A 23,610-nucleotide genomic window follows, 5' to 3' on the forward strand; every position below is an offset into this window, starting at 1 on the left:
GGCTAGTACAGTTATGCAAGCAACCAATAAGCTATCAGCGACAGACACTTAAGCCGCATATAATAAAGATAGCCACATTGAGCTGTTGCATTTTGTTGGGAGTATTTTGTTTAGAATTGTTGCATCACTGTTCATAAGGGGTATTAGTCTGTATCATTTTTTGTGTCATTGTCTGGTTTTGGTATCAGAGAAATATTGGCCTCATAGAATAAGATAGGAACTGTTTTATTCTCTTAAATTTTTGGAAGATTTTGGTATAATTCACCAGATTCATGGCTTTCCAAACTCTTCCAAAAATTGAAGAGAATAAAACACTTCCTATCTTATGTTGTTGTAAATGATTTGATGTCATCATTTCTTATGACTGAGTAGTATTTCATAGTATATATCAGTGGTAGTCAACCTGGTCCCTACCGCCCACCAGTGGGCGTTCCAGCTTTCATGGTGGGCAGTAGCAGAGCAACCAAAATATAAATAAAAAGATAGATTTAATTATAGTAAGTTGGTTTATGAATATTTATTCTGCCAAACTTAGCAAAAATCTGACATAAAGTATTTGGTAAGTAATTATTATTATATGCTTTAACTTGCTGTAACTCTGCTTTATAAATTTTATACAGTAAAGTTACTTCCCTACTTTATAAATCACCATTACTGCCTGAGCTGGTGGTGGCACAGTGGATAGAGTGTCGGACTGGGATGCAGAAGGACCCAGGTTCGAGACCCCGAGGTCGCCAGCTTGAGTGCGGGCTCATCTGGTTTGAGCGAAGCTCACCAGCTTGGACCCAAGGTCGCTGGCTCCAGCAGGGGGTTACTCGGTCTGCTGAAGGCCCACGGTCAAGGCACATGTGAGAAAGCAATCAATGAACAACTAAGGTGTTGCAACACGCAATGAAAAACTAATGATTGATGCTTCTCATCTCTCTCTGTTCCTGTCTGTCTGTCCTTGTCTGTCCTTCTCTTTGACTCACTCTGTCTTTGTAAAAAATAAATAAATAAATAAAATTAAAAATTATAAATCACCATTACTGGGGAACCGGTGGGAGGTTAGAAAATTTTACTACTAACAGAGATACAAAAGTGGGCAGTAGGTATAAAAAGGTTGACTACCCCTGGTATATATGTACCACATGTTCTTTATTCAGACATCTATTGAAGGGCTTTTTGGTTGTTTCCATGTCTTGGCCACTGTGAACAATGCTGTGATGAACACAGGGCTGCATGTGTCTTTATATATCAGTGTTTTGAGTTTTGAGGGTATATACCCAGTAAAAGGATTGCTGGGTTATATGATAGTTCTATTCTTAATTTTTTGAGGAACCACCATACTTTCTTCGATAATGGTTGTACTACTTTACATTCCCACCAACAGTAAATGAGGGTTACTTTTCCTCCACAGCCTCTCCAACACTTGTTACCTGTCTTGTTGATAATAGCTAATCTAACAGGTGTGAGGTAGTATCTCATTGTAGTTTTGATTTGCATTTCTCTAATAGTTAGTGAAGATGGGCATCTTTTCATATATGTATTGGCCATTTGTATTTCTTCCTGGGTGTGTCTGTTCATGTCCTCTTCCTATTTTTTTATTGGATTGTTTGCTTGTTTGTTGTTGAGTTTTGTGATTTCTTTGTATATTTTGGATATTAGGCCCTTATCTGAGCTGTTGTTTGAAAATATCTCCCATTTAGTTGGCTGTCTGTTTCTTTTGCTGTGCAAAAGCTTCTTAGTCTGATGTAGTCCCATTCATTAATTTTTGCCTTTACTTCCCTTGCCTTTGGAGTCAAATTCATAAAATGTTCTTTATGGCAAGGTCCATGAGTTTAGTACCTATGTTTTCTTTTATGTGATTTATGGTTTCAGATGTTATATTAAGTCTTTGATCCATTTTGAATTAATTTTTGTACAAAGGGGCAAACTGTAGTCACGTTTCATTCTTTTGCATGTGGCTCTCCAGTTTTCCCAGCACCATTTGTTGAAGAGGCTTTCTTTTCTCCACTGTGTGCTTTTGGCTCCTTTATCAAAGATGATTTGACCAAATGTACATGGTTTTGTTTCTGGGCTCTCTATTCTGTTCCATTGGTTGAAGTGTCTATTTTTCTGCCAAAGCCATGCTGTTTTGATTATTGTGGCTCTATAATATAATTTGAAGTCAGGTATTGTAATGTCCCCAGCTTCGTTCTTTTTCCTTAGGATTACTTTGGCTATTTGGATTTTTTGTAGTTCCATATAAAAATAGTGATATTTGTTCCATTTCTTTAAAAAATGACATTGGAATTTCTATGGGAATTGCATTAAATTTGTATATTACTTTGGGTAATATGGTCATTTTAACTATATTTCTTCCTATCCAAGAACAAGGAATATTTTTCCATTTCATTGTATCTTTTTCAGTTCCCCTTAACAATGCTTTGTAATTTTCATTATATAGGTCTTTTACATTCTTTGTTATGTTTATTTTTAGGTATTTTATTATTTTGCAACTGTGAAAGGGATTATCTTTTTGAGTTGATTTTCTGAAGTTTTATTGTTGGCATATAAGATAACAGTAGACTTCTGTACATTAATTTTGTATCCTGCGACTTTACTGTATTGGTTTATTGTTTCTAATTGTCTTTTTGTGGAGTTTTTGGGGTTTTCGATGTACAGAATGATATCATCTGCAAAACGTGAAAACTTTACTTCTTCTTTCCCAATACGAATGCTTTTTATTTCTTTTTCTTGTCTGATTGCTCTGGCTAGACCTTCCAGCACTACATTGAATAAGAGTGGAGAGAGTGGGCAACCTTGACTTCTTCCTGATTTTAGAGGAAAAGTTTTCAGTTTTTTGCCATTTAATATGATGTTAGCTGAAGGTTTGTTATAAATGGCCTTTATTATGCTAAGATATTTTCCTTCTATACCCATTTTGTTGAGTGTTTTAAACATAAAATGATGTATATTTTATCGAATGCCTTTTCTATATCTATTGATAGGATCATATGGTTTTTGTTCTTTGTTTTGTTGATATGGTGTATTATGTTGACTGTTTTATGTATGTTGAAGCATCCTTGTGATTCTGGGATGAATCCCACTTGATCATGATGAATTATTTTTTTAATGTGTTGTTGTATTCGATTTGCTAGTATTTTGTTTAGGATTTTAGCATCTATATTCATTAGAGATATTGGTCCGTAATTTTCTTTTTTTGTGTTGTCCTTGCCAGGTTTTGGTGTGAAGGTTATGTTGGCCATATTAAATGTGTTTGGAAGTATTGCTTCTTCTTCAGTTTTTTGGAAGACTTTGAGTAGAATATGAGCCAAATCTTCTTTGAATGTTTGATAGAATTTACTAGTATAGCCATTTGGCCCTGGACTTGTATTTTGGGGAAGTTGTTGATAGTTTTGTTTTTTTTTATTTCCTCCCTGCTTATGAGTCTGTTTAGGCTTTCTGCTTCTTCATGATTCAATCTAGGAAGATTGTATTGTTCTAGGAATTTGTCCATTTCTTCTAGATTGTTAAATTTGGTGGCATAATTTTTCATAGTATTATATGATAATTCTTTGTATATCTATGATATCTGTGGTGATTTCTCCTGTTTCACTTTGGGTTTTGTTTATATGAGTCCTTTCTCTTTTTTCCTTAGTAAGTCTTGCTAAGGGTTTGTCAATTTTGTTAATTTTTTCAAAGAATCAGCTCCTTGTTTTATTCTTTTTCTATAGTTTTTCTATTCTCTATTTCATTTATTTCATTTATTTCTGCTCTGATTTTTATATATTCATTTTTTTATTTTGACATTTAATTATGTTGCATACCCATCACCCAAAGTCAAATTGTCTTGCGTCACCTTCTATCTGGTTTTCTTTGTGCCCCTCCCCTTCCCCCTCTCCCTCACTCCCCTGTCCGCCCTGCCTCCCGTAACCACCACACTCTTGTCCATGTCTCTTAGTCTCATTTTTATTATTTCCTTTCTTCTGCTGGTTTTGGGTTGCCTTTGTTCTTCTTTTTCTAGTTCCTTAAGATGTGATGTTAAATTGTTTACTTGGGCTTTCTTATGTTTGTTCATATAAGCCTATAGTGATATAAACTCCCCTCTTATTACTGCTTTTGCTGCATCCCAGTGATTCTGATCTGTTGTATTGTCATTTCGTTTGTCTGTATATATCTTTCTTTTTTTTTTTTTTTTCTTTTTCTTTACAGAGACAGCGAGAGGGTTAGACAGGGACAGACAGGAACGGAGAGATGAGAAGCATCAATCATTAGTTTTTCGTTGCGCGTTGCAACAACTAGTTGTTCATTGATTGCTTTCTCATATGTACCTTGGCCGCGGGCCTTCAGCAGACCCAGTAACCTCTTGCTTGAGCCAGCGAACTTGAGCTCTAGCTGGCGAGCTTTTTTTGCTCAGACCAGATGAGCCCGCGCTCAAGCTGGCAACTTCAGGGTCTTGAACCTGGGTCTTCAGCATCCCAGTCCAACACTCTATCCATTGTGCCACCGCCTGGTCAGGCTGTATATATCTTTTGATCTCTCCTTTTATTTCTTCTTTGACTCACTCATTTTTTAGAAGTATATTGTTTAATTTCCACATTTTTGTAGGTTTTTTTTACTTCTTTTTTGCACTTGAATTCTAGTTTCAAAGCTTTCTAGTCAGAGAATATGCTTGATATAATTTAAATCTTTCTGAGTTTGTTGATGTTAGTTTTGGGGCCCAACATATGGTCAGTTCTTAAGAATGTTCCATGTATACTGGAGAAAAATGTATACTTTTGTGTTTTGGGATGAAATGTCCTGTAGATGTCTATCATATCCGATTGTTCTAGTGTTTTGTTTAACACTAATATTTCTTTATTGATTTTTCTATTTGGATGAACAATCTAGTGCCATCAGTGGTGTATTGAAGTCTCCAAGTGTGATTGTATTTTTGTTGGTTTTTATTTTTAGATCAGTTAGTAGATGTCTTATATACTTTAGTGCTCTTTGGTTTGGTGCATATATATTAAGAAGTGTTATGTTTTCTTGATTTAATGTCCCCTTTATCATTATGAAATGACCATCTTTGTCTCTGATTACCTTTGCTGTCCTGTAGACAGCATTGTTAGATATGAGTATGGCTACACCTGCTTTTCTTTGGATATTATTTGCTTGGAGAATTGTTTACCAACCTTGCACTTTGAATTTGTTTTTATCCTTGTAGCTTAAAGGTGTTTCTTAAAGGCAGCATACAGTTGAATTTTCTTTTTGATCCACTCTGCTACTCTGTATATTTTTATTGGTGAGTTCAATCCATTTACATTTAATATTATTATTGACACTTGAGGATTTCCTATTGCCATATTATATACCTGTATTGCTTTCTGATAGCTCTGTATCTTGTTTGGTTCTTCTCTTTTGTTTTTCTGTCATTTGTTTTTGTTTGGTTGTAGTCTATACTTCTTTCCTCTATTTCTTCTTTTTTTAAGCCATGTGTTTCTGTAGTGGTTTTTTCAGGGGTAGTTACCATTAAGTAATAAAAAGGATATATATCATATTCATTGTAGTACATTATCTCATGAGTGCTTCTGCACTCCATCCTCCTTTGCATCTTTGTCCTCTCCCCTTTTTTGTTTTTGTTGTCACAGATTAATCTTGTTTTTATTGTGATCTTGTTGGAGCTTGTACTTGTGATTTTTTTTGGTATGTTGTAGGATAACCCCCTTATGTATTTCCTGAAGTGGGGGTTTTCTGGTGATAAATTCCCTCATCTTTTCTATATCTGTTTTTATTTCCCCCTCTTTTTTGAAGAATAGCTTTCTTTGATGGGTATAGTATTCTTGGCTGGAAGTTCCTCTTTTTCAGTACTTTAAATATTGGGGTCCATTCTCTTCTGGCTTGTAGACTTTCTGCTGAGAAATCTGATGATAGTCTAATGGGCCTTCCTTTATATGTTGTATTCTTCTTTTCCCTGGCTGCCTTGAGAATTTTTTCTTTGTCATTGTGTTTGTGATAATTTTATTCTGATATGCCTTGGAGTAGGTCTGTTTAGCTTAAGATAACTTGACATTCTCTTTGCTTCTTGGCTTCGAGGCTCTCTTTCCTTAGGCTTGGGATGTTCTCATTGATTATTTGTTTGACTATGTTCTCCATTCCATTTTCTCTCTCTTCTCCTTCTGATATACTCATTATTCTTATGTTGCTCTTTCTGATGTGAGACAATTCCTGTAGGAATTTCTCATTTTTTTAAATTCGTGAGTCTCTCTCCTCTTCTCTCTCTAGTACCTCCAGTTGCCTGTCTTCTAGGTCACTAATTCTCTCCTCTATCTGGCCTGTTCTATTAGGTAAGCTTGTTACCTCATTTTTCAGTTCATGTATTGAGTTTTTCATCTCTGTTTGGTTCCTTTTTATAGTTTCAATTTCCTTGATGAAGTATTATTTTTGTTCATTAAATTGTTTTTGAGCTCTCTAAATTGCCTTTCCATGCTTTCTTGTATTTCCCTAAGTACTTTTAGGACTTCAATTTTTAATTATCTTTCATTTAACTCCAAGGTTTCCAAGCCATTGGAATTTTTTTCCAGAGATTTTTCATCTTCTATCTGAGCTACATCTCTGTCTTTTGTATCCATGATATTTGATATCTTTTTCCTTAATGGAATTTGAGAGTGGCATTGTTAATAAACTAATAAGAGATAATTTAAAAAATAAAATTTGAAAAGATACTGTGAAAAAATGAAAATTCTATAACGATAAAGTGGAATAAAAACTACAGAGAACAAGGAGCAGGAACTGAGGAAAGATGACAAAAGAGATAAAAAATGAAGTAAAAAACACGCAAAATGCCACAAAGGAAAATGTGAATTCGAAATAAAATAATTTGTTGATAAATGATGATTGAATGAGAGAAAAAGAAAAAAAGAAAAGAGATAGTTAAGGTTTTTGAAATGTAACCCTCATAAAAAAACAAGAATGAAAAATGTAACAACTATGGATAATGAAGTTCAAAAGGCAAAGGAAAGAATAAAACAGAAAGAAGATAAAATGACCAAAGTGGGAAAAAAAAGAAAAAGAAGTTATAAAAAATTAATTTTTTCCTGGTTCTGAGAGGTAGCTTCTTTTTTATTTTTGACAAGTGGCGTGGTATTACAGGTTTTGTCCCTGTGGGGCTCTTGAGCAGAGATTTGCTGTTGTGTTGCTGTGGCAATGACGTAGGCTGTGCCTCAGTCCCATTGGTAGGTGGGGCTTGTTAGGGTTTGGAGGTCTGACAATGTGAAACTGAGTTTTCCAGGTGCTTCTCCCCACATCTCTCCCTCCAGAGCTAGTAGCCTGGGGACTTAGCTGTGAAGTTGCCCCAGCCACTGCCTGCAGAGCAAGAGACTCTAAGAGCAGCCAGGTCCTTCCTTCTGTTCCACTCAAAGCACAGTTCTGGATAAGACTGTGCCAGCCAGAGCCGCCAGCGAGAGCAGGCAGGGCTGGGAGCTGATTGCAGATCTAGTGTCTTTCTAAGGGCTGGTGGACAAGTCTAGCATGTCTCAGCATGCCATGGGCTGGGAGCTGATTGCAGAACAAGAGCCTTTCTAAGGGCCCCTGGGCATGTCTAGTATGCCTCAGTGCTCCCCAGGTCTAATCTCCACCAGTTTTTCCCTTGGTAGCCTGCAGCAAGCCACATGTGTACCCAGCCCCCACGCCTCAGCGGCACACACAGAGGCTTGCACCACCCACTTAGGTGGACAGTGCCTGTGATCTCAGTCAGAGCCAGGAATGCAGGCCCGTGGAGGTGGACCACCCCGATGGTCTCAGGCACAGGGATCCTGGTGTTTGCGCACGTCCCGTGCTGGTGGTGGAGCTAGAACTGCACAAAGATGCTGGCAACAGCCCACACAGATGTTTATTGCTGATAATCTTGGGCTAAGCCCTCCAGCCCACGAGTGCGCACACCCATGTCAGTGGTGCCCGGTGGAGCCACTCGCACACTACCCGGGATTGCGGAGCTGGGAGCACACAAAGCTGCTGGTGCCAGCACTGGCTCCCACGGGCACCCCATACTGGTAAACTTTGTCAGAGTCTGCCGCCTGTGCTTGTTCCACGTCTGTGACCTTAGGCAGAGCTAGCGTGGTCTTCCTTCTGCTTGGTCATCCACCTTAACCCAGTTCCTTCCTTCTGCCTCCGACCATGTGCTTGGCTTGGCTTGGCTTCAGAGGAAAGCGCTCCTTCCTCAGATCAGTGAGGAAAGCGAAAAACTTCGTTCTCTGTCGTATTTCCTTCAGAGTGGGTTATATATTCAGCCACCTTTTCGCCCAATCATACCGTTGTCTGGTATGTGTATATTTCAGGTGCTTCTGAGATTTTTTCTCTGTCTTTAGTTGTTGAATTTGTTTAAATTTCAAGGGGAGATATTGGGAGCACCCTTCACTGTGTCATTTCTCTGATGTCACCCCCTCTATTCACATTTTCTATTTTTTTTCGTTATTCAGTATTGATAGATTTTGTGTTAATAAGAATTTTCCAATTTCATCTAGATTATCCAATTTGTTGGTGTTCAATTGTTCATTGTACTCTTACATTCCTTTTTATTTTTGTAGAATTCATAGTAATGTCATTTTCAGTTCTTTTAATTTTGTTATTCTTTTTGAAGAACTAACTTGGTTTTGTTGATTTTTTCCTATTCTTTATCTCTGCTCTAATCTTTATTTTTTTTTGTGCTACTGCATTTGAATTTAGTTTGTTCTTTTTTTTCTAGTTTCTTAAGTTATAAATAACATTGCTGATTTGAGTTATTTCTTATATTTTAAATGTAAACCGCTACAGCTATTTCTCCCTTAGCATTTGCTTTTGCTGTGTCCCATATGTTTGGATATGTTTTTATTTTCATTTGTCCATTTTACTTGTGATTTATTTTTAGACTCATTGGTTGTTTAAGAGTGTTTTAATTTCCACAAATGTGAAAATTTCAGTTTTCCTTGCATTATTGTTGTTTAACTTCATCTTGTGCTGTGTGAACAGAGAAGATGTTTTGTATGTTATTCATTTTTCTAAACATATTGAGACTTAATTTCTTGTCTACGGTATTGTCTATCCTGGAGAATGTCCAGTCTGCAGTTGAGAAGAATGTGTATTCTGTTGTTGGGTCGAGTAGAGTGTTCTGTATATGTCTATTAGATCTAGTCGATATATTGAGTTGTTCATATCTTTTATTCTTATCTCTGTCAAGTTGTTCTATTTGTTGTTGAGACTAGGGTATTGAAGTCTCCAACTATCTAGTATTGTAGAACTGTCTATTTCTTTTATTTTGTCAAATTTTGCTTCATATATTTTTATCATTTAATTAGGTGTGTACATGTTTATGCAGTTGACTCGAGCAGTACAGATTTCAACTGCACAGGTCCACTTATATGCAGTTCTCCCCCCCCCCAATAAATATATAATTGGCCCTCTCTACTCCTGGGTTTTATATCTACAGTCAATGTGCAGCAGATTGAAAGTATTTTAGATTTGTGGTTGGGGATCCATAGATTCAGAGGGCCGACTATATGCATTATTCTGTGTTATTTTATATAAGGGACTTGAGCATTCACAGTTTTTGACATTCACAGTGAGTCCTGGACCAGACCCTTGTGATTACTGAAGGACTACTGTAGTTAAGATTTTGGTGGAGTGAAAAGTTATATGTAGATTTTTGACTGCAGGGCTGGGGTTGACATGCCAAATTCCATGTTGTTCAAGGGTGAACCATAATTCTTAAATCATCTTGTTTTATTGAACATTGTACTAAAAATAATGTCCTTTGTCTCTTGTAAACTTTACTTATTTTATTTATTTATTTTTATAAGTGAGAGGAGGGGAGATAGTGAGACAGACTCTTGCATGCACCTAGACCAGGATCCACCTGGCCACCCCCATTGGGGGTGATGCTTGAATCAACTGAGCTATCCTCAGTGCCCAGGGCTGGTGCTGTAACCAGTTGAGCTACTGGCTGCGAGAAGGGAAGAGAGAAAAAACAGGGAGAGAGAGAGGAAAAGAAGCAGATGGTCACTTTTCATGTATGCCCTGGTTGGATATTGAGTCTGGGATGTCTGCATGCCAGGCTGACACTCAATTGGCTGAGCTTATTGGCCAGGGCCAACTTTTTGGTTTAAAATGTATTTTGTCTGATATTAGTATAGCCATGCCTGCTCTCTTTTGGCTAGTATTTGCCTAGAATACATTCTTCTATCATTTCACTTTTAATCTATTTGTTCCTTTGGATATAAAGAGTTTCTGTAGACAGCCTATAGTTGGATCACATTTTTAAAAAATCTGCCAATCTTTGTATTTTGTTTGGAGAATTTAATTCTATTTAAAGCAGTTGATAAGGAGTGACTTTTTTTTCTGACATGTTGATATCTGGTTTCTATATGCCCTTATAGCATTTTTTTGCCCCTTATTTCCTGATTACTATCTTTTTATGTATTCCCATGCATTTTTGTAGTGAAACTTTTTGATTTCCTTCTCTTTTCCTTTTGTCTACATTCTAAAGCTGATTTCTTTGTGGTTATCATGAGGTTTACACTTAACATTCTAAAGTTACAACAATCTAATTTGAATTTATAGCAGCCTAATGTTAATAACATTTAAAACTGTGCTCCTGTACAGCTCTGTTTTCACTTCTCAATGATCAGTGTCACAAAATAATATTTTTATGCACTATATGTTCAAAAACATAGTCTAATAATTTTAAAAAATGCATTAGTCTTTTAAATCATGTGGAAAACATAAAGGCAAATTACTAACCAAGTTGCAATAATACAAGCCTTTATATTTGTGCATATATTTATTTACCAATAATATTTATTTCTTTATGGCTTCAAGTTATTGTCTAATGTCCTATCATTTCAACATTTGTTTATCATGTTCTGTAGGACTGGTCTAGTGTTAAGGAACTCCCTCAGTTATTTATTTATTTTTGAAATGTTTTAAGTTTTTCATCAGTATTTTAAATAACCAACTGAATGCCTTCTAGCTACCGTACTTATTGAAGAGACATTTGCTTAAAATCTTACTGAAGATTCTGTGTATGTGACAAGTTGATTTTTCTTGCTGCCTTCAGGATTTTCTTTTTGTCTTCAAATAGTTGGATTATATTCCTCAGTATAGGTCTTACTGAATTTATTCTATCACTAGTTCTTTAGGGTTTGTGGATATTTACATTCATGTCTTTCATCAAATTTGAAATATTTTTTTGGTGATTATTAATCAAATATTTTCTCTGCCCCATTAGTCTCCATCTGAAGCCCCAATAATGCATATATTGGTCTACTTGTTGGTGTACCACAGATTCCTTACTGTTTACTTAATGTTTTTTCCTCTGTTCTTCAGATTTGATTATTTCCATGATTGTGTTTTCAAGTTCATTGCTTGGTTTTACTGTCTTCTCAAATCTGATTTTGAATTTCTCTAATGAATTTTTTATTCAGTTAGTGTACTTTATAGCTCTAGAATTACCTTTTAGTTCATTTATATATTTTGTCTCTTTATGAATATCTTCATTTTGTCATTAATAATTTTTTTCAAGACTTACTCACATTCTTGAGAATATTTAAGACAGTTGTTTTCATGTTATCTATTAAGTCTGGCATCTAATTTTTTTCAGGGAGAAGTATGTTGATTTCTGTATATATTTTTTGAATTGGCCATACTTTCCTTTTTATTTGTATGCCTTATAATTTTTTGTTGAACCCTTAACATTTGAAACTTATAATAGGCTTATATAAGGCTGTAAATCAGATTCTTCTTCTTCCCCAGGGTTTGCTGTTTCTTTTTCTTTGTTTCCTTTTATTGTTGTAACATATCTTTGTTTCAGGGGTCAGACTGAGTGAACACAAGGTCTCAGGCCATTTCTAAGTCTATGTCTTTCCTTGATCATGTCTGTGACTTTCTAAACTATCTTATATATGTGATCTTTAAATGTTGGTTTCCAAAAGGAGAAAACAATAAAAATGAAGAGTGGTGGGATAGGTACTAGCCCTTTCAATTCTGAAAGTCACTTATTTTTAATGGAGAGAATGTTGCAACAAGGTTGTTGATTGTTGTAACAATGGCTGCCTGTTTCTATGTCTGCTCATCTATTATCAAAAACAGCAATTAGTTATCAGAATACAAATTCCCAATATTTGGAAGATCCTGTCAAGACTGCTTGCCTTGGCATTTGCAAGCCCATACAAACTGTTCTAGGAACTTGGGCATAACTGCTTGCCTTAGGGCTCCGGATGGGAGATGGTTGGTTGGCTGCCACCACTTTAAGAGCTGAGATTGACCAAAATTAACTGCAATTTTTGTTGAACATTTGACTGGAAGTTGCAATCCTTCAGTAGTAGACTCTAGAATTTCAAAATCTGACAGATTGTGCCAGTGTGTTTGTTGCCTAGGTAGGAATGCTAGGTGCTTTCTAATCTGTAATCTTCCTGAAGTCACTTGTTACGTGTTTTATAGTTTATTGTACAGGAATTTTGATTTATTTTTGGTATCTTATTTTTTTAGTGCTTTTATAAATGGTAATATGGAAGTTTTTATTTATGTTGAAACAGTTTTGAAAATATGGTAATTGCTATATATATTTTAATGAAATGCTTTAGGTTAATAATTTTATAGTTTTTTATTTCAAAATTTTTACTTACGTATGTAATACTGAAATGAGTTGTTCCATTTTAATTATCATGGGAGAAAGTATTATGTGTAAAGATTTAATCATTCTAGGCTATTTGAAACCACAGCATAATGATTTTTCTAATGGTTTGTATCAATTTACTTATAAGAATAATTAGTAAGTTTTATTGATAGATTAGTGAGAGGTAATATATTAGCGTTAATCATACAACCTAACATATGGAGAATGATTAACACAATAAGTTTAGTTAATATCCATCACCATACACAGTTAGTTATTTTTCTTATGATGATAACTTTTAAGATGTCTTAATAACTTTTACATATAGAATGCACTTCTAATAGAAACTTGTGCCTTTTTACCATCTTCACCTACTTTGTACTTCCTACCTTTTCCAGCTCTGACAACCACCAATCTGTTGTCTATATCTAGGATTTCTTTTCTTAAAGATTTCACATATGTGTGAGATCATACAGTATTTGTTTTTCTCTGTCTGACTTATTTCACTTAGCATAATACCCTCAAGGTCCATCCTGTTCTCACAAATGGCTGGATTTCCTTCTTTTTATGGCTAGAGAATATTCCATGGCGTGTGTGTATTGCATTTTATTTTTCCATTCATCTCTTTATGGACAGTTAGATGTTTTCTGTGTCTTATAAATAATGCTGCATTGAACATGGGGGTGCTGATATCTTTTTGAGATAGTGATTTCATTTCTGCAGGATAAATACCCAGTAATTGAATTGCTTTGTGATATGGCAGTTTTATTTTTAATATTTTGAGGAACCTCTGTACTATTTTCCATTGTGTGATGCACCAATTTACATTTTCACTAACAGTGTGTAAGGGTTCCCTTTTCTCCACATCTTGCCAACACTTGTTATTCCTTTTCTTTATTTTTCTTTTTAATTTTTTTTTGATAATAGCCATTCTACTGGGTGTGAGGTGATACCACATTGTGATTTTGATTTGCATTTCCATATAATTAGTGATGTTGAGCTCCTTTACATGTACCTGTTGGCCATCTTTATGTTTTTTTTTTTGTTGTTGTTGTTGGAAAAATAAAGTTCCTTTGCCCATTTTCAATTGGATTTTTTTTTCTGTAGCGTTGTGTGAGTTCTTTATATGTTTTCAGATATATGATTTGTGGGTATTTCTCCCATTCCATAAGTTGTCTTTTCATTTTGCTGATAGTTTTCTTTGCTGTAGACAAACATTTTAGTTTGATATATTGTTTACATTGCTTTTGTTATCTTTGCTTTGATGTTAAATCCACAAATCATTGTTAAGTCCAACATCAAGGAGCTTACCGCCATGTTTTCTTCTGGGAGTTTTATAGTTTCAAGTCTTATGTCAAGTCTTTAGTCCATTTTGAGTTGATTTTTGTGTATAATATTGCATATGAATTTAAGATATTGGTCCAGTTTTATTCTCTTGGATGTGGCTGTTGCTATTTATTTCCCCATTGTATATTCTTTGCTCCTTTAAGTTAATTGACTATATATGTGCGGATTCATTTTTGACTCTATTCTGTTCCACTGATCTATGTAGATTTTCTACCAGTACCATACTATTTGATTACTGTAGCTTTGTAATTATTTAAAACCAGAAAGTGTAAATTCTTTGGCTTTGTTCTTCCTGAAGATGCTTTGGCTGGTTGGGGTCTTTTGTGGTTCCGTAGAAATATTCGAATTGTTCTTTTTTTTTGTTGTTGTTGTTTTTTTTTGTATTTTATTGAAGTGAGAAGCCGGGAGGCAGAGAGACAGACTTCTGTGTATACCCAACTGGGATCTACCCAGCATGCCCACTAAGGGGTGATATTTTGCCCATCTGGGGCATTGCTCTGTTGCAATTGGAGCCATTCTAGCACCTGAGGTGGAGGCCATGGAGCCATCCTCAGTGCCTGGACCAACTTTGCTCCAGTGGAGCCTTGGCTGTGGGAGGGGAAGAGAGAGACAGAGAGGAAGGAGAGGGGGATAGGTGGAGAAGCAAAGGGCGCTTCTCCTGTGTGCCCTGGCTGGGAATTGAAACCAAGGCATCACACTCTGGGCTGACGTTCTACCACTAGGCAAACCGGCCAGGGACTGTTCTATCTTTTTGAAAAAGGCCATTGTAACGTTGAAAGAGAGTGAAGTGACTCTATAGGTTGCTTTGGACATTTTAGCAATACTAAATCTTTTAATTCATGAGTGCAGAGTGCCTTTCTATTTATTTGTGTTGTCTTTGGTTTCTTTTATCAATCAATGTCTTATAGTTTTCAGTGTATAGGTCTTTTCCCATCTTGGTTAGATTTATTTTTAGGTATTTTATTCTTTTTGATGCAATTTTAAATGGGGTTGTTTTCTTTAGAGCTCATGAGCACAAGGCCAACCCCAAACTTCAATACATCTGTCATCAGAGAAAGGCCAAGGTATGCATTTACTCTAACCAATCGAGGTATCTGCCCAGGCTAGGGGTTGTGTTCTTAATTTCTCTTTCTGATAGTTTGCTCTTAGTGTATAGAAGCACAGCTAATTTTTTAAATTGCATTTATTGGGGTGACACTGGTCAATAAAATTATACATGTTTCAGGTGCACAATTTTACAGCAACTGATTTTGAATATTGATTTTTGTATCTTGCAATTTCACTGAATTTGTTGATTAGTTCTAACAGTTTTTTAGTGGATTTTTAGGGTTTTCTACATGTAAGATCATATCATCTGCAGGTAATGACAGTTTGACATTTTCCTTTCTGATCTGGATACCTTTATTTTCTTGTCTTGCTTAATTGCTCTAGCTTGGATTTCCAGTACTACTTTGAAGAGGAGTTGGGAAAGTTGGTACCATTGTCTCAGTCCTTATCTCAGAGGAAAAGTTTTTTTTTCACTGCTGTGTATGATCTTACCTGTGGGTTTGTTGTATTGGCCTTTATTATGTTCCTTTTATACCCAGTTTTTTGAGTGTTTTATGATGAAAGGATGTTGAATTTTATCAAATACTCTTTCTGTATCTTTTGAGTGATCATATGATTTTTGTTGAGGATTTTTTGCATTCGTATGAATTCATTAAGGATATTGGTCTATAGTTTTCTTTTCCTGTAGTGGCTTTACTTGGCTTTTGTGTCAGGGTAACGAGTTTAGGAGTGTTGCCTTCTTTTTCAGTTTTTGGGAATAGTTTGGGAAGGATTGGCATTAATCTTTTAAAATTGTTTGGTAGAATTACTAGTGAAATCATCTGGTCCTGGGCTTTTCTGTATTGGGAGGGTTTTAAAATATACTTATTCTTTACTGATCTTTTGTGATTCAGTCTTAGTAGTTATTTTCATTTCTTCTAGGTAATTCAATTTTTGGGCATATAATTGTTCATAGTAGTTTCTTGATTACCCTGTGTATTTTTGTGGTATCAATTTTAATGCCTTCTTTTTGATTTCTATATATTTATTTGAGTCTTTTGTTTGTCTAGCTAACAGTTATTCAATTTTGTTTGCTTTAAAGAAACAGTTTGTAGTTTTGTCAATCTTTCCTATTATTTTTCTGGTGTCTATTTTATTTATTTATACTCTTAGTTTTATTGCTTTCTTTCTTCTGCTTTGTTATTGTTTCCCCCCAAGTCTTTTCGAGGTGTAAAGTGAGGTTGTTTGTTGGAGTTCTTTCTTGTTTTTTTTAATGTAGGCATTTTTCACTGTAAACTTTCCTCTTAGAACTGCTTTTGTGGAATTATATAGACTTTGATGTGTTGTGCTTACATTTTTGTTTGTTTCAGGGTATATCTTGATCTCCCTTTTGACCATTTGGTTTGTTCAGGATTATATTGTTTAATCTCCATATATTTGGGTTTTCCAGCTTTCCTTCTGTTATTGATTTCTTTTTGTTTTGTTTTGTTTTTACAGAGACAGAGAAAGAGAGTCAGAGAGAGGGATAGACAGGGACAGACAGACAGGAACGGAGAGATGAGAAGCATCAATCATTAGTTTTTCATTGCGCATTGCGACACCTTAGTTGTTCACTGATTGCTTTCTCATATGTACCTTGACCGTGGGGCTACAGCAGACTGAGTAACCACTTGCTCAAGCCAGCGACCTTGGTTCCAAGCTGGTGAGCTTTTGCCCAAACCAGATGAGCCCGTGCTCAAGCTGGTGACCTCGGGGTCTCGAACCTGGGTCCTCGGCATCCCAGTCTGATGCTCTATCCACTGCACCACTGCCTGGTCAGGCTGTTATTGATTTCTTGATTCATAATATTGTGGTTGGAAAAGATACTTGGTTTGATTTCAGTCTTCTTCAATTTGCTAAGATTGTTTTGTGGCTTGTCATATGATTTATCCTGGTGAATGTTTCATGTGTGCTTTAGAAGAATGTGTATTTTGGTGCTTTGGAAGGCATGTTCTATATATAAATGTGTATCAGGTCAGTTTGATAAAATGTATAGTCCTATTTTAATGTTTCCTTGTATTTTTTCTGCATGATTTATTCATTACTGAAAGTAGGGTATTGAGGTTTGCATTGTGTTCATCATTCTAAAACTTGTCTTTTATAATCTTTATATTTTATGTATTTAATTGGTACCTTATATTTAAAATTGTTTCCTCAATAGGTGAAGTTTGTAACATGCTCTAAACTTTATTTTGTAGTTTTGATATGTGAATCATACTTGATACATATTAACAATTACCTTAGACTTATAATTTTTTAAATATACATGGATGTTGTTATCATGTACTTATGTTCATGGAATTTTTACTTTTTAGACCTATTTGATATATTTAATACTTGCATTTATTTTTATTTTTCTTTTTTTTTCTTTTTTTTTTTTTTTTTGAAGCTGGAAACAGGGAGAGACAGTCAGACTCCCGCATGCGCCCGACCGTGATCCACCCGGCACCCCCACCAGGGGCGACACTCTGCTGACCAGGGGGCGATGCTCTGCCCATCCTGGGCGTCGCCATGTTGCGACCAGAGCCACTCTAGCGCCTGAGGCAGAGGCCACAGAGCCATCCCCAGCGCCCGGGCCATCTCTGCTCCAATGGAGCCTTGGCTGCGGGAGGGGAAGAAAGAGACAGAGAGGAAAGCGCGGCGGAGGGGTGGAGAAGCAAATGGGCGCTTCTCCTGTGTGCCCTGGCTGGGAATCGAACCCGGGTCCTCCGCACGCTAGGCCGACGCTCTACCGCTGAGCCAACCCGGCCAGGGCAATACTTGCATTTATTTTTGCTCATTTTGAATATGCATAATCCTGTAGTGTGTCTTTAATATATGCCAGCTAACTTTAAAATTTATTTGGGTTTGGAAGAAATGAGTATAATATTATTTTATTTTGCAGGAGTACTCAACCAAGTAAGACAGTAGATAAGAATTACACAAAACGGGCTACATATACCAAAGAAAAGAGAAGAGGTGATGATGGCATTTCTCTTGTAGTATCTGATACTCAGGCTGAAGGTTTGTTAATTTTAGAGCACTATTGTCATTTGGATTTTTGTGTATTGTATTTGTAATAATTTTTAATTTATATATGAATTTATTTAATTTTATGTTTAAAGGATATGTGAAAATTAAAGGGAGATTATTTTAGCAGTGTGTGCAAGGAAAATTGCCGAGTTTACTATTTGTTTCCTGTAGTATATATTTCTTGATTTATTTATTACATCCAAAAGTAAATTTGAATATTTTTGTTGTTGAGACTGGACATATATCTATAAAGTTATATGTTAGTTTAGCTATTTCCAAGTGTTGTTTTCATGGATATGTTTGGGAATTGATATTACTACTAACTATTATTATTATTAGCTTCCCACTGCTTATCCTCCTATGAAATACATTCTTTATTCATTAGAATTTCTCTCAACTCTAGGAGGATGCCAATTCAAGCCACTATTAGCATTTTTAAAGGTAAATAATATCCCAGACTAATGAAAATTCTTTGAAGGCCTTCTGGCATGTAGGGTTAATCAATTGACTTCTTCTCTCTTTTTTGTCTCTCTTTAAAATTTTTAAAATAATTTACAAATTTTTCACAAGAACGATTTATTGAATTAGTCAGATGTGAAACTAATACCTTCAGGGGTCTCTTGGATTATTGATAGCTCAAACTACTGAGGCATCTTGTTGTCTAAATGATTTTAAAATTATTTACAAGAAAAGATGGTCCTTTACAAAAGGACCCTATACAAAATTTCTGTGCTTCCTTTGAAACATAGCTATTTACACATTTTTAGTAGCCTTTTCATGGAAGAGAAAAACTTAAAAGGAAACTAGATTAATAACTGTCGTATACAAGAAACCAGCTGCAACTCTGATGAGGGCAGTCTCTAGAGAAAATGTGACTCTGTAGTTGTAATCTTTGAATTAGTCACTAAGTACTGTCTGCACAGAATGAAAGACATTTCTTATGAATTGTGCTTTTTCAGAAGTAATTATCTTTATTTATTAAATATCAGTATTTGTACAAGCGAGCCCATATTAGATACTATGAAGACATATTAAGCCTTCAATATTCCATTACTTTTCTAGGTAGTGTAGGAATAGTTGAATAAAAAGCTTTGTTTTATTTCTGTTTTTCTAATCGTTAAAATTTTTAAAATTTATTTATTGATTTTGAAAGAGAGCGAGAGAGAGAGAAAAGAAATATTGATGTGTTGATCTACTTATTTATGCATTCATTGGCTGATTCCTGGATGTGCCTTGACCGGGGATTGAACCTATAACCTTGGCATATCGGGACAATGCTCTGAGTTACTCAGCCATGGACATTAAAAGGCTTTCTGATTTGTGCCCTTCAGTACTTCAAAGTCACAGCGGAATTTTAGATTTATAGCAGGAAAAAATGCATGATAAAAGAAATGCTATTTATGTTTTTTTTTAAATTTTAAACCCCATATATTGTCTTTTTTATAAATTTTATTTGAACAATTATGAATTTGACCCCAAATGCAAGGGAAGTAAAGGGAATGGGACTATTGCAAACTAAAAAGCTTCTGCACAGCAAAAAAAACAGACAGCAAAACAAAACAGCAGCCATCTAAATGGGAGATGATATTTGCAAACAACAGCTTCGATAAGGGAGAGAGGAGTGGAGAGAGAGAGAAACATCAATTTGTTGTTTCACTTACTGGTATATTTATTGTTGTTTCACTTACCGGGGATTGAACCTGCAATCTTATAATAGGACGATGCTCTAACCAACTGAGCTATCATGCCAGGGCCTTTTTGGTTCCTTTTAAGATATATGTAATCAATACTCTACTTTTTCAGATAATTGTCCCTTTTCACTTCAAAATGAATATCAAACTTATATTTTAAAATGACAACTAATTTCTAAAATCACAATGAATTGCTCTGGCAGGATAGATCAGTTGGTTTGCATATTGTCCCAAAGTGCAGAAGTTGTTGTTTTGACCCCTGTTCAGGGCACACACAGGAACAGATTGATGTTCCTGTCTCTCTCTCTCTCTCTCTCCCTTCCTTTCTCTCTAAAATCAATAAAACAAACATGAAAAATAAAATCACAATGAATTATCAAAGTGTTTTAAGACATCAGTTTTCCAAATTTTATTAAGACCCTTTTTTTTTTTTGTATTACAATTGAATGCAGTTATAGCAAAAGGTAAAACATAGTTTGATTGCTTTGCTTTGGTTACTAATGAATACTCACTCCCTCTTTACGTATTTTCCTCATCTTAAATTTATTATACAATGAATGTTCACTTTTTGTATGCAGTTTAAAATAGGGTATCTCTATATTATCCATGTCAGTATAAAAATTTAACAGTGGACTTCTTTTTAAAATTAGCTTTGGAAATAGAATAGCAATTTTGATGATGTTTCTGAAAGCTCTTCTAAAAGGGATTCTTTCTGTACCTTTTGGTTATGTTTATGTCCTTTTTGTTTTTTAAGACCTTAACAGTGGAAGTAGAGGTTGTGATCATCTTGAAGAGGGGAGCAGAAGCAAGGATGGTACATATTCTGATCCAAAAATGGAACCAACTTTCATTTCCAGGAAGAGGAAGAAAAGGCTTAGAAGTAATTTACCTGATTCTCATAATTCCACTTCTTTATATATGTCAACAGAACAGACAGTAAGTAGAGGTATTTAGATGTCTCATGAAGTACTTTGTGCTACGATAAAAATGAATTGACCATGGCCAAAATGATGTCTTTTTAGCTTTCTGCTTTTATCATCAGATTTCTTTCTTTTTTTTGTCTAGTTTTTGAATCTTTATGATTTTTTAAAAAAATAGTTTAAATAAAACTTTTTTTGCAGTAATACAGTTATTGGAGCAAATTTTAAATATGGACGAGTAAAAAAGTGAAGTTTGCTCCTTCTTGGATACATTCCTTACTTAGTACTTTGGTACATATGCTTCAGATTTGTTTTATTTTCCCTTATTTTAACCAACTACTTTTTATACTGTCTAGTTAGTTGCTTTATCACTTGCTCTGTAAAATTATTATGTTTTCTTTTATTAATAGTAGTTTATTTAACAACTTCTTTAAGCTTATCTTTTCTAGAGTATTAGGGAATTTTTTTGTAAGCAAAGAATTACCATATTGAGTGTATACATTACCAATTTTCAAAAACTTGGTATTGGGTAACAATACAAAGGTAAGGTAAGAAGACAGCTTTGATTTCTTTGATTCACAAGGCATTTCAGGACTTTCCGTTCTAAACACATTTTAGATTTATGCAGTAACAGACATGTGAAGGTAGTGATTGATTTTCATAATTTTTATTATCCTCTTAAATTTTTAATTTTTTGCTCTTGTTACTAGCCACATGATGTCATATAACCTCAATTTTATAAGTTAAAAGTGTAAAAAAAATTTTTTTTTCATTTTAAAGTTGACTTAGATCATGGGAGACTATCTAAAGCACTTGTAAATATGGGAATCTCATCATCCCATCCTTTTAAAAAACTGCTTAAAATCAGATAGGATATAGACCAAACTATATCTTTTTCCTTGGGAGACACTGGCAAGAGTTAGGATGTAGTATAATTGTAATTGTGTAGTTTTCTATCCCTGTAGTTATAGAATAATATTTTTACTTTTATATTCTTTTTTAGGAATTTAAACTTAAAAAATTCTTTTTTAAAAAAATTTTATTTATTTATTTATTTTTTACAGAGACAGAGAGTGAGTCTGAGAGATGGATAGACAGGGACAGACAGACAGGAACAGAGAGAGATGAGAAGCATCAATCATTAGTTTTTCATTGCGCGTTGCAACACCTTAGTTGTTCATTGATTGCTTTCTCATATGTGCCTTGACTGCGGGCTTTCAGCAGACCGAGTAACCCCTTGCTGGAGCCAGCGACCTTGGGTTCAAGTTGGTGAGCTTTTGCTCAAACCAGATGAGCCAGTGCTCAAGCTGGCGACCTCGGGGTCTCGAACCTGGGTCCTGTGCATCCCAGTCTGACGCTCTATCCACTGTGCCACCACCTGGTCAGGCTAAGAAATTCTTTATGCTAGCCAAATTTGGAAAATGCTAATTTTTTGTATGCATTTTTTTTTAATGTTTAGAAAGAACATGAAAATGACTTAACAGTATCCTCTGCGTTTGAAGAGTCAAGTGAAAAACATTATCAAGACCCAAAACTGCTTGAAGAAATTACACCCGAACCTGTAGAAAGTGATTTTACTAAACCGTCCTCACTTAATAGTGAGGAGTTGTCTTTGAGTGCTACTCCAAAAAGCACCTCTGACTGTTCAGTCACTGGAACTTCTGAGAGCTCTGTCTCTGCTGCTACTTTGAGGGATTCTAACCTGGATGAGAAGGATAAGTTGAACACAATAGAAAAGCATGTTTTAAGTGAACTCAGTGAAGGGAACCAATCATTAATCGCAGCTGAACCAAGTAAGTAAGGGGAGGATTATCAAGACTCTTAATATTTTCTGTTCTACTTAAGTACTTTATTTCTCCTCTCAAACAAATTTGGAAAGGCAAGAAGACATTTATGACATCACCGTGGGCGATATTAACTTTAGGAAAAATGACTTGGATTTTTGGGACTTTATGAAGTTTATAATGCTGATTTAGGTAAAAACAATGGATACTTGGAAGCAAAAGTAACTCTTTTTTTTAGATTAGTGTATTGTAATTCATCTCATGACATTTTAAAAGATTTTGTAAGGACCATTATTATTGTCATTTGGTTTATAATGATGAAGTACACAAAGTTTAAGTGCTACTTAATTATTGTCATTAATTTTTATTTAATTTATGAGTACTTGATGTCATCACATAGTACATAAAGATTCGAAAAGATATACAATAAATAGTCTTTCACATCTTCCCCTAACCATCCATTTTCTCTTCCTGGAAGCAACTAATGTAACAGGATTTAAAGTACAATTTAGAGTGATAGCACAATACATTATTAGGATGAACTTCCTAAATTCATCTTATGGCTTTATCCAGTTTTAAATTTTACCTTCGACCTTTAGGTACCTGCTAAATATAGTAAAAGCATTTGGAACCATTGTATATAACTTATATAAATCAGATAATGAATGATAGTTCAGTTTTATTCAGAGATGATTAAATTTAATGGGATTATTAAAGATATAGTGCATGAATTTAGAAAGTTCTCTTTTTGATGTGTGCCTATTGAGACATATTTTAAAAAATACAATTTTCCTTTTTAGTTGTCCTTTCCAGTGATGAAGAAGGGCCCATTGAACATAAAAGTTCAGATGTTCTTAAATTGCAGTCTAAGCTAGACCATGCCATGACTAATGAAGATGAGAGTATTCCTGAATCAGCATTGTCACAAGTACCGGTGGATACATGCGAATTGGAACAGGTAATTTATTTACCTTTATTCACTACTGGCTAATGACTGTTTCTGTTTTATCAAGGAGACTACTGTAATAAAAATTACAAATTTCTTTAGTTTGAATTTTGAGACAACTTGGCGGACTATGTAATTGTCTTTATTTTAAAATGAAAGGATTATACCATTTTTTTCTGGTCATTTATGTCTTTTCAGTCCAAATATGTTATGTCTTGAATATTTTTTTAATGGTTCTCATTAGTCATTTACATAC

The 23,610-nt window shown here is 34.9% G+C and overlaps 2 protein-coding genes across 8 annotated transcripts in view; one reads left to right on the top strand and one right to left on the bottom strand.

The window, feature by feature from the left end:
- Positions 1 to 23,610, bottom strand: part of TRMT10C (tRNA methyltransferase 10C, mitochondrial RNase P subunit) — a 203,696-nt gene that overhangs the window by 119,500 nt on the left and 60,586 nt on the right. The window lies entirely within an intron of this gene.
- The window catches only part of SENP7 (SUMO specific peptidase 7), a 156,227-nt gene that overhangs the window by 89,244 nt on the left and 43,373 nt on the right, over positions 1 to 23,610 (top strand). For all 7 annotated transcript variants that reach the window (XM_066241676.1, XM_066241675.1, XM_066241678.1 and 4 more), the window contains 4 exons: positions 17,886 to 18,004; positions 20,459 to 20,640; positions 22,084 to 22,417; positions 23,209 to 23,366. In XM_066241676.1, coding sequence (XP_066097773.1) covers positions 17,886 to 18,004; positions 20,459 to 20,640; positions 22,084 to 22,417; positions 23,209 to 23,366 — 793 coding nt within the window. The remainder of the gene's footprint in view (positions 1 to 17,885; positions 18,005 to 20,458; positions 20,641 to 22,083; positions 22,418 to 23,208; positions 23,367 to 23,610) is intronic.

Source organism: Saccopteryx bilineata, chromosome 8, assembly GCF_036850765.1.
Source record: "Saccopteryx bilineata isolate mSacBil1 chromosome 8, mSacBil1_pri_phased_curated, whole genome shotgun sequence".
NCBI lineage: Eukaryota > Metazoa > Chordata > Mammalia > Chiroptera > Emballonuridae > Saccopteryx > Saccopteryx bilineata.